The 12,268-nt window shown below is 34.1% G+C and overlaps 1 protein-coding gene across 2 annotated transcripts in view; it reads right to left on the minus strand.

The window, feature by feature from the left end:
* LOC111512845 (uncharacterized) overlaps nucleotides 1–6,712 on the minus strand; it is a 93,406-nt gene extending 86,694 nt beyond the window's left edge. The window contains exon 1 of one of the 2 annotated variants that reach the window (XM_074181320.1): nucleotides 6,564–6,712. In XM_074181320.1, the coding sequence (XP_074037421.1) occupies nucleotides 6,564–6,594 (31 nt within the window). In that variant the 5' untranslated portion in view covers nucleotides 6,595–6,712. Of the gene's footprint in view, nucleotides 1–3,312; nucleotides 3,478–6,563 lie in introns of those variants that run through there. The other variant, XM_074181319.1, reaches the window with a different exon arrangement.
* Nucleotides 6,713–12,268: the final 5,556 nt, after the last annotated feature.

Here is a 12,268-nt window from a genome sequence, read left to right on the forward strand (position 1 = left end):
TATCTTCTTATATCCTACAACTGAAAATGAGATTGATTACATTATGAATGGTCTAAAAACCTCGTCTGCCAAAGATGTGTTTGAATTGAACAGTATAATTATAAAACTGATCAGTGATTTTATCCCTTAACACATTTAATTAATTTTTGTATTGCGCATAACACATTTCCGGAAGTTTTCAAACTCTCCCAGATATCTCCAATATTTAAAAAAGGTAACCATGATGATGCTAATGGTTATCGTCCCATCTCTATAATACCCATTCTAGCAAAATATTTCGAGATAGTATTAAAAATTAGACTAGTGAAATTCTTTGAAAAAAATGAGTTATTTACTAACTTTCAGTACGGTTATCGATCTGAAAAATCCACAGTTACTGCCCTAAGTGATATTTGTGATAAAGTATTGGAGTCTTTCGAAACACAAGAATACTGTAACGCGAAGTTCTATGACCTTTCACGTGCCTTCGATACGGTAAATCATAAGATTATGACTGGAAAACTTGAATACTACGGAATTAGAGGTGAACAACTGTATTTATTTAAGTCATACCTTGTGAATAGGAAAGCCAGAGTATACTGGGAAAATGAAGTATCTGATTTTGTAGCCATGGAGCACGGAGTACCACAAGGATCTGTACTAGGTCCTATCCTTTTTATTATTTATGTCAAAGATATGATGTTCAATATACAGAGCCTAAGCACCTCTATTCATCCTTTTGGTTATGCTAACAATGTATCAATAAAACATTGTGACACAAACAGTCGGTCATTAGGAGACCTTATGATAGATTCTGATGAACTCATCTGGATGTGGAATAAGAGTAACTACCTTTTTCTAAACTCTGACAAAACTCTGAATCTCAACTTTACACTTGTTGAACAAAGAGATGAAGATCCAGTAAAATTACTCGGTGTACACCTTGACAACAGCTTGAATTTTTCATATCATATCAAGTATCTTTCAAAACGTTTCTCAACTGCCACATATATTATAACACAGCTGAAAAGCAAACTAACGGAAGAATATTTAAGGATATCATATTTTTCACTATTCCATTTAACAATGACGTACGCTTTGATAGTATGGGGATCTTCGAGTCACTCAGCTGAAATATTTACCCTACAAAAAAAAGTACTTAGGAAAATGGCTGGGAAAAGTTTCAGTGAACATTGTAAACCAATTTTTAGAGAATCTGGAATTTTAACACTTCCTTCCTGTTTTATATATGAATGCTTAATCTACATGAGGAAGGAAATCTTCAAAGACAATATGATTACAAATGAAGAAATACATAAATACCCCACTAGAAAGAGAATGGACTTTAGATTGCCTAAACCAAGAATAACCAAAACTAAGCACTCTTACAGATATCTGGCAATAACATTTTACAATGCTCTTCCCACTGATCTAAAAGGTGTAGCCCTGAATATGAATCAATTCAAAATTAAAATCAAAGGAGAAAATGTACAAAGTCCTCATCAATCTATAAGTTTCCCCGTATTTTAGTAATTCATTTGAAAAGATTCTCTTCGACGGAAAGGTTCAGTGGCAAATTGAACGTTTACATTGACTTTTCTTCAGACGGATTAGATATGAGCAGTTATGCAGCAGAGAATGTGGCTCCTTGTCATTATAATCTATATGCACTTTCAAATCACAGTGGGACTACTTACAACGGACATTACACAGCATATTGCAGACACCCATATAGTGGCACATGGCATGAATACAACGATTCACAGGTGTTCCCAATTTCGCCAAAATCAATTGTGAGCAATGAGGCATATGTCCTCTTTTATGAACAGGAGGGAACGAAGCAGCACCTTTGATGTGTGTTTTTTTTTTCTTCTTAGCTTTTTTTTCTCTTCTTTCCTTTTCTCTTAATAATCATAGTTCTTTGAATTGATTTGTATTTCTAGTTGTGTCACAAAATAGTTAGTAATGTTTATATTTCCATATAAAACATTTTCATTGCGGAAAGTTTTTACTCATTCGAAGAATACTTTGATTTCTTTTTATATTCAAATAGATAAGTATGTATATCTTACGAAGTCTGATGGATGTAATGTTACTGTTACCCTAGGGTGTATCTAATAATTTAATAATTAATAGTGTATTTCTATTTATGTACATGTAAATGTGTATATACCTTTATGAGTTATATGTGTCTGTTGTATATGTATGTGTGTGTTCATTTGAGTATATCAAATTATTGATTTGACGTATGTAAAAACACTTTGTGTAATAGGATGAATAAATATCTATCTATCTATCTATCTATTTTTCAGGAAGAAAAGGTAACCTAGAATTTGTGTTAGGAGAAATAAAATCTCTCTTTAATTATTGCTTGTGCTTGGAGTGTCCTGAGACTTCTTTCCCTTCTGAGGTTTGTTTTGTTGGCTTTCGCTCCCTGATGTTTGTGGAGGAGCGGTTGTGTTGTTCAGGGACACAACACCGCTCGTTCCGTTTTTTGAGCAATTAGGGCATTTTGATTTAGTAATGCCTGCTCTTCCACAGCCATAACAAATCATCTTCTTCGGCCTAGAACATGAGCTGTATGTCCCATAGAGTTACAGTTCCAACATTTCATGTTGGAGGACACTGTTGAAATATTTCCCCTGATATCTGAGGATGAGAAAAAAGAACGGTACCCTGATGTGCTAGGGGCACTAAGATCAGGTTCTAAAAAGCCAGTTTTCCTCACAGGTTTTCCTCACTGAGGTTTATGAAACCAGGTAAGGGACTCCTCAAGACGCTCACACTTATCAGTGAGATCGTCTACTGAATTGATGTCTAATAAGGCCAAAGGTTGAGCATATGAAGGAAGAAGATTACGCTGAATTTTGCGAACCATAGCTTTTTCTTCTGATTTACTCTCCAGACGATTAAAAAGTCCATTCATCGCACTCTTCACTCTTTCACTTGAACCCTGCTTTCTACCTTTTATCTCTTCTAAGAGATACTCTTGATAATTAAAGGGTAAAAAATCCGATTTAAGTTTGAAAACTACATCTGCCCAACAACTAAATCTAAATCTATTATTGAGATACCAAGTAAAAGCTTTACCTTGGAACAAATCAGCAGCACCAGCAAAAATGTCAGAGTCTGACACTCTCCGAGCACATTGGAAACACTCAACCTTTTATAACAAATCCCACTACAGATTCTTTATCGTTAGTCCCAGTAAAATGAACACCCCATGTATGAATAGGAATTGGCTTGACAAAAAAAAACTAGAGGCACTCAAAACTGTATGATTTGGTGTAGAATGAGCACCTGGTTGTAAAATTAATTTTATATCGAGCTCACCTTCTAAAGTTGAAACTTTCTGTAAGTACTTTTTCTTCGCACATTCTTCAGGAACAGGAATCTCTAACCCTCGAGCTTGGATTTCGTGCTGTAATTCATGAGTGTGCAAATAGTCAACGTTTAATCGAAAGTGAGACATGATGATATACTGGGTCCCGCAACAGTGGCGCGGTGTTTCATATATCAATTTAGGAAACAGATGGGAATCTAAATTTCTATCATATCACCTCATACGAGCTAGACAAAATAAAAATATTGGCGGTCACACAGGGTGTTCAATTTTTTCTGGGCGGATCCCAACTGTGTTTTTTTGAATAGCAACCTATTTTTGTATTGATTTTTCGGTTTCTACATAGAAAATAAAAGACACCATATATATCTTCACTTCGAAAATAATGACGGTTTTCGAGATATCTAGTATGGCACGTTTTTTTTCAATATTCGTCACTCAGAATATTTGAAATTATAAAGTTGTACCAAGTCCAATTGTTTTTTTTTGTCAAATATTCTACAGTGGTAACTCTTTCAAACGATATATCTGAAGTCGACCTGTGATATACAGGGTATGAAACCGCTTGCCACATATTGTAAACAAAAATTTGCAGAATCTTCCTTATTTTGAATGGGAACACCCTGTATATTATTGATCCATAAGGAGCTTCGAAGAAACCTCTACAAATTTCATGGAGTATTTCCTATGGCTAAGTTCAATAGTTTTTCTTAAAAAAGCATTTTTTTCGAAAAATGGTCGTTCTTTCTATTTCTAAGCCATAAACTCGATGAAAGACTTTTTTCAAAGCGTAATCCATTTGACGACTGATAAGGAATGTACGAAAGATATCTTGTTTCAATTTTGAACATTATAGCGTGTCCTATAGTTTTTCTTATTTTTTATTATTTTTTTCTAAAAATGACAACTCTCTATTGTATCGCCATAATATCAATGATTTTTTCATTGCGAAATCCATATGTGACGGCTGTGATCGAGATATATATTATGTTTATGACACATTTATTCTCTAAATAGAACACCGTGCAATTCTTTCATTTGATGATGTCCAAGCCTTTCCTTAAAATATCGCCCCATGTTTAAAATTACCTTTTGCTAGATAAACAAGTTTTGAATTACACCGCAAAATGTACGTTCATGAATAGAGATATGGAACACCGCGCCACTGTTGCAGGACCCTGTATATTGTAAAAGACAAGCTAAAATAGTGTTCAAGAGATTATTGAGATAATTCAGGTAATTTTTCTCCTATTTTGGTCTCAAATTTGAGAATTTGAGGAACGGTAAGTAAACGGTAGGTATTGATGTGAAGGTCGAAAGTTACTCAGATTATTTATGAACAGAAATGTATCTCCCAGTGTTTCTCCTTTTACAAGTTGTTAATTTTCTCAAAAACCAGCCTCACGTTGGGCGCCAATTCAGTGTAATGTTAAGTGATTCAAAAGTGTGTTTCCTATAGCAGGTGAACACACAACTAGCAGCAGAGACTCTCCTCAGGTGGATTAGACTGGAATCTATTCACTATTGAATTGGACATTGCATTGCCGTTGTTGGGACCATACAATGTTTACTTTTCTAGGGCGCCACCACCAGTAATGAATAGTTATGAGAAAATAACACGTACTATAAAACAAAATATAACATTTATTTCATATCATAAGACAAATATGAATGAATGATATGATGAATATGATGAATATGATGAACACTGACAGTACACAGTTTAGTGTACTTATCTTATTAGTTATTGGTGATTGCTTGATGTCCAAAAGGTACTTTCGGGTGTGGTGCTTCGCGTGGTCAGGATAAATGCTCCAGTTTTGGAAGATGTTTCCACGATCAGGAAATATTCCAGCTTGAAGTATGATTCCGGGATCAGGAAATGCTCCAGCTTGAAGTTTGATTTCGGGATCAGGAAATGCTCCCAGCTTGAAATGTTATTCCAGAATTAGGATATGCTTGAAAGGGTGTTTCAAGAAATGCCCCAGCTTAAAAATAGGGAGCTATAAATTCCATAAGCACTACCTCTGCACACCTCCATTCGACTCGAGCTATGTGTCCCATTATTATGAATTTAATAGTTATACTTAATACAACATGATAATAGATGTACATAAGAAAGCTAAAAAAAATCTGAATATTATATCTACGGAATGTAAAAACAACATGTGGAAATAACCATAAATATGCATGAAGCGTTAAAATTTAGTTTAAATAATCTCAATGAAATCAAACCACATCAAATAAGCAAGGGATTTGGTGAGATGAAATAAAAGGAAGTTGCAGGATGCTATCTCAAATACATAATTTGTTCAACAATAAAACTAACCTTGTTTTGTTTCTGGAAGGAATTCTTTATAATGGCGATTAAAATAAAATATGGATCATTATTCAAACTAACCTTTATTAGTCCCTTCAGAAATGTGAAGAATCCAATCGAGAAAATCTTCAGACATTTATTCATCAAAATGGCGTTTCAGTGCACAAACACCGCAATTATACCTCTAATCCTTTGCACTTGGAGTTCTCCAGCAGAAAATAGGCTGAAGCAAGGTGCTCAACAGTTTTATTAATTCACTCTACACCAAAAAAATATTTCCGGTCGAAAACATATATCGACTTCCATTTTTAAGGCAGAAATTCTGACAGAAGCCACAGAACTCCGATCAATAGCCGTTTATTGACGAGTATCGAAATAGTTGTTTATTTGGGTTGAGGTAGGCATTTATTTGCGTCTCGCAGTTACGTTACCGAAATATTTGTAGATATTCATAACTCGAGTCTTTTAATGACTTAGATGACATGTAACAATTCACTTGTTACACATGGAAAATTTAATTTTTCCCATCTTTCCTTCTAACGATTGAAAAGTTTAAAGCGATATCCACAGAATTTCACGATTGTGTTAAGTTCCCTTTGTTGACAATGTTTTTCTTCTTTTAATATTTTTTTTTTCGTTTGCCCTCTTCCAGAACTCAATTTACTGTTTTTAAATTCCTGTTGTCGAATCCGAAAACAAAATTTATGATGATTTAACCCTATCTTATTTACTTTATGGGCAATCGTCTGTGAAATCAATCAACCATTATGGGCTTACCTATACCAAGCCTGACCTAACCAACAAAAAACACTTTTCTCTACTCAGTATGTATTTCAAACATTCGTTATCGAATTGAATCAGATATCATTCACAGGATTCCTACACAATATACCTAAATGAGAAAGTGAAAATTTCACTTACATATAACACTGTCATCTTCACTGGTAGACATCCGATGTTTCGCCGTGACACACCTTAGGGCTCTTCAGTACCAATCTGGATAACATTATGAGAAAAAAACACAAATTAATCATGAACTTACGATTTTATACAACGCACTGAGTTTGATCCACTCATGTCATCGATGACATCGTAATGAAATTCATTTGCTTATTTGATTAAATCATTATGATGTCATCGATAACGTGAGTAGAACAAACTCATTCCGTGACATAAACTTGTAATTTTATGGATGAATTGTGTTTTTTTTATAATGTTATTCAGATTGGTACTGAAGCGCCCTAAGACAAGTGTCTCGCGGTGAAACATCGGATGTCTACCAGTGATAATGACATGAAAGTGAATTTTACTCTTCCATTCAGTATATTGTGTAGGAAATACTGTGAATGATAACTGATTCAATTCCATAACGAATGTTTGGATTTCAAACTGAGTAGAGAAAAGTGATTTTTGTATAATTCAGAGTTCATATAAAACTATTTGTTTCGAAAGTAATTTTTGTGCAATTCAATGTTTATATGAAAGTAGCTGTTTCAGGAGGGCTTTCTCTTTTAGTTTGCGTCTGAAAGTTACTTCTCCACATGATCTATACATCTATGTATACAGATATTTCTTTTGAAATTGTTTGCTTCCTCTCTCCCTTCGGAAGATTCCCACATTTTTTTGTATCAAGAAGTAGTAGGAAGCCAAAAACTTTCTTTCCCAAAAATAAATCACTCCTAAAAATATAAAACTTTCAATCTATAGTCAAACTTTGTGATTTAAAAAGTAATTGATGGTAAATTATTAGAAATCTAATCCGAAATGAGAAATTAAGTATTAATTTTGAACGTTTGTTTTAAGGTGATTGACAATGTTTCATGACGAATTTCATTAGTTCGAACTTCCATTGTATAATACATGTAAAATACAAGTAAAAAAAACAATTAAACAAAAAAATCAAAAATTAGGAGATTCCAAACCAAGTTACTTCACGACGTTTCGATTGTTAGTATCTACAATCGTCTTCGGGTGATGACTGGGTGATGAAGTTGTTATTCTTTGAACCAATTGTTGCAGATATGCCGCCACGAATATTTGAAATACCCTGAATAATGCCTATAATCCACTCTTTGGGGAGGTATTTGCAATTTTTCACTCGAATCTCTTTTGATGAAGTTGGACTACGAACCTGAATCGAGTGAAGCTTCACCACATTCATGCCCATCTGTTACATGTTAGCTGAATTTTCTGCGCTCTGTCCTAGTTTTACCCGTTGATGGAAAGGGTTATCTTCGTCTATGTTAATAGTGTGAGGCAACTATTATTTGGTTTGAACAGAACCTTCATGTAGAAGGTGCAATTGTGCAATTCTGAACCCTGTGACTGCTTCCCAAATAATTCCAGCGAGTTTTCACGTTTGTACATGTTCACGTTGAAAACCCAAAAAAATCGTACAGGTGAAAAGTAAGTGATGATCCTTGTGAAGTGCACATATGTGTTCAGTAGTAAAAACTTATTCATCCTTGATTCGGATTCACTCGATTCCCCCTTCAATGCCTCATATATTTCATTTGATTCCATATTCTAACATAACTGACACCTCTGACTCAGAAATTTCTAAAATTCATCCAATTTAGAAAATTCACTAGTATCACTTTCTTCTTGCCATTTTCTTTTCAATATGTTATCTAGTTTTTTCTCTATAATGTAAATGAGAAAAGTATCCTATGTACCTGCAGGCTGTCCAAAACCTTTTGAACTTCTGATACTTTCATTTATTTCACCTCATAACTTCCTTGAAGCAATAAATATAAGTTTTTTTTTAGAATAGGTGGAAAATTGAATTGAGCATCGATGTTTCGAAGCGTTTCTGTAGTAATAATCATGCCATCGTGTTATTTCCCTCGAAAACACCTTAAGAATGTAAATTTTTCGCTGCATCGTCCTTGAGTACATTTCTCAAATGATGAAATTTTATGTCAAAGCTGTTTTCCGGATTTTTTCTGCAGGTTTCTATGCCTGACGTTTCGTCAACTATTACGGTAGGCGAAGAGGCGATGGGATAACGGTCTGAGTGCTCGAATTTCGTGCGTAATTATATAAACGATAAGTTTCGAGGTTGTTGGAGAGACGGACGAATGTAATTGAGTAGCTTCCTGATTACCTCATTTGTCTGCTTTTTTTGTAAGAACACCTAAGAAATGAAAAGTATCGTATCATATCTGACTCACTGAAAGACCTACGTATACGGATCATCATTGTATGTTGCTAGTTGACTCCAAAGTTGCTTCAAAATAGCAGACAACAATTAGCAGATTTGAATTGAAGGGGTTATATTTTTAGGAGTGATTAATTTTTTTGGGAAAGAAAGTTTTTGGCTTTCTACTTCTGTATAATTCAGTGTTCATATAGAAGTATTTGTTTCGAAAGAATTATTTTCTTTCGTGTAATTCAATGTTTATATGAAAGTAGCTGTTTCAGGAGGACTTTCTTTCAGTTTGTATCTGAAAGTTACTTCTTTGCATGATCTACACATTCATGTATAGAGTTTCAAATTGATTACTTCCTTCCTTTCTTTGGAAGATTCTCTCATCCCTTTTTTTTGTATTAGATGGAGTAGTAGAAAGCCAAAAACTTTCTTTCCCAATAAAATTAATCACTCCTAAAAATATAACCCCTTCCATTCAAATAAGATTCCTCTTGGCTGCGATTGAATCAAATAGGTGAATGAATGTCATTACGATGTCATCGATGACATAAGCAGATCAAGCTTATTCCGTGACATTCAAAATCGTAATTCATGAATGAAGTGTGTGTATTTTCTATAATGTTATCCAATTTGGTACTAAAGAGCCTCAGGGCAAGTGTCTTAAGGCGAAACATCGATGTATACCAGTGAGGATGACAGTGTTCTATGTGAGTACAATTTATTACCATTCATTCAAAGTAGAACTCATGTGAATGATATCTGATTCTTATTACACAACAAATGTTTGAAATACAAACTGAGTAGAGAAAAGTATCTTCTGTATAATTCAGTGTTCATATAGAAGTATTTGTTTCGAAAGAATTATTTTCTTCCGTGTAATTAAATGTTTATATGAAAGTAGCTGTTACAGGAGGACTTTCTTTCAATTTGTATCTGAAAGTTACTTCTTTGCATGATCTACACATTCATGTATAGAGTTTCAAATTGATTACTTCCTTCCTTTCTTTGGAAGATTCTCTCATCCCTTTTTTTGTATTAGATGGAGTAGTAGAAAGCCAAAAACTTTCTTTCCCAAAAAAAATAGCAGATAATCTGTACGGTGAATCTTCAAGTGAAATCTCCCAAATTTCCAAACACATTGTTGGTACTTCAACGCTCCATATTTTTCAAACACGTGAACCGATTTTAAAAAGCAGCAATGGAAAACGTATCGAATGCCCTTTTCATTGAAGTGTGACTTGGCCTGAACCAAAATCAAATCTTGTCCCAAACAAAGATGACGCTTTGAAAGGGTTATATTTTTAGGAGTGATTAATTTTTTGGGAAAGAAAGTTTTTGTATTAGATGGAGTAGTAGAAAGCCAAAAACTTTCTTTCCTAAAAAAAAGATGACGCATTTTTGTATTTTCGTGAAAATTTTATTAGAATCTTGCGGTACGTTTTCAATAGCTCACCATATATATTCACCTACGTACCTATCTACTTCATCAAGAATGACTCCATATTTGCTTAGAATCATCGTCTGAGCAATTAGAAAAAGAATTAACAATGTTTTTATCTTGACGACATTCTTATAAATAAAACGATAAAGTTATGTAATAGGAATGTATGTCACTCATCTTTAAAAAAAAGTGATGCTTGTTACAAGCTCTAATTGAACAAATAGTGATAACTTATTTTCAAAGAATGTGATATCAAGAATATATTACGATTTGATATCAACTAAAACCAAAAACAACTGTAGTGAAGAGTCACGACGAGACAATTGGCTACAATGCACAATGTTGAGTTGATAGTCCAACAAGTACTTGGATAAGTAACCTGGGTATCCACTTTTAAGTGCACTACTGTTTATTTGTCGGTATACCACACGAAAATTTCTCTTGTATTCGGAAACCGGGTACATACACTTCCCTTCGTGATTTCGTAGACCGATGCTCAGCTAAGAAGGAATCCTGTGTACCCTCGGTGAGGCCCTTTGGTATCCTGAGCTGACCTTTAGAATCTCTCTGATGGTTTTCGTGCGCCGAATACCGATTTCAAGTTGTGTTTTTACAAAATTCTTCCAATTCGGTTTATACTATCCAGTTTATACGATGTGTACTTTACTCATAAATGTACTGCGCCCAACGATTCTATTATTTTTTCATCTGATCGATACCGTAGATTGCTGAGGAGAGTGGTATGATTACTGCTACCTAGGACCTTCCAAATTATTTTTAGTTTTCAATACATAATCTCCATAATACTCCATTCTCCAATTCCAATAACTATAACGGTTTCTTCGGTTCTCGCAATTTCGGCTTTCAATATTTTATGAGACTCTCCAACGACCAGATCCTATAGCTTCTCAACAGACTTGGGGGAATTCTTTTCTAAGATAGAAAATGAGTTTAGGGTATTGGTAGAAAAAATTAAGAAAATTCTTAGTCAACTATATTATATTTTGTGAACAAACAAGTTAAATTTATAAGCTTTCAAAATGATGTTACATTTGAGGGAGGTACTTCTTTGAAAACTTGGTGTGGAATGTTGAAATTTATTTCAGAAATTGGAACAAAAACTTGTGAAATGAAAAAGCATAGGGAAGACTCACATTTTTGATAGTTGAAAATACGCACAAACTATAAATAGAGATACCCAAATTGCTAAGGGCCACAATTGAAACTGCTACAGAAACTGCTGTAACGAAACTGAGGCTTGCTGTTGATATTTTCAATAGATATCTATCTCGACTTCCTATGTGACGTTCATATAAAACATTTTTCTTGATGAGTACAAACCGTTTCTGTTTATCAATTCAACCTTTCATTGTATTGCGGTCAATTGATTAGCAAATAATCATTTTATATCATATTATTTATCGTATTGAATGAAATTCGTGAATATTTCAGTGTTTTATTCACCTGTGGGACAAGAATATACAACATATTTTTATTGAGTATCAGTGAGAGCCGAAGAAAAATTCCATACAGAAGAACCATTTTGTTGATGATGAATTCGCCGCAATGGATGTGTTATTGTTTGAGGTAGCTTGCTTGTTTCCAAATTCCAAATGCTCAAAATGTTGAATTTTCTCTTCATAAAATTTGATATCTTTGTAGAGTTCTCGCACTCGTCTGCCGAAATCTTCGAGGAGATATCTGTACTTTTCAGAAGACATTTCAAAAATGATAATTTTGAAGAGAAATTACCTTACTAATTGAATTAGTTTAGAGGGGAGAGAGCGGCGCTTCTTGTTTTGTTAAAAATAACACAGTCATCATGTAGTATACTTCGCCATGGAGCACACGTCGTCATTGGTGTATTGTCACTAATTTTAAATGTCGTTCATTGTTTTTTCTCTCTTACTGAAAAGCGACCAACGATATATCTTTGAGACACCATGTATACGTCTTGATCAGGACTCGAACAGATCTTGATCAGATCTCGAACAGGTATTGATCTGCTGAGCAGTTTGAGGAGTTAGTCTCCCG

The sequence above is a fragment of the Leptinotarsa decemlineata genome, unplaced genomic scaffold (assembly GCF_025532065.1).
Source record: "Leptinotarsa decemlineata unplaced genomic scaffold, Ldec_3_MD MMD2_tig00026307_RagTag_RagTag, whole genome shotgun sequence".
NCBI classification, from domain to species: domain Eukaryota; kingdom Metazoa; phylum Arthropoda; class Insecta; order Coleoptera; family Chrysomelidae; genus Leptinotarsa; species Leptinotarsa decemlineata.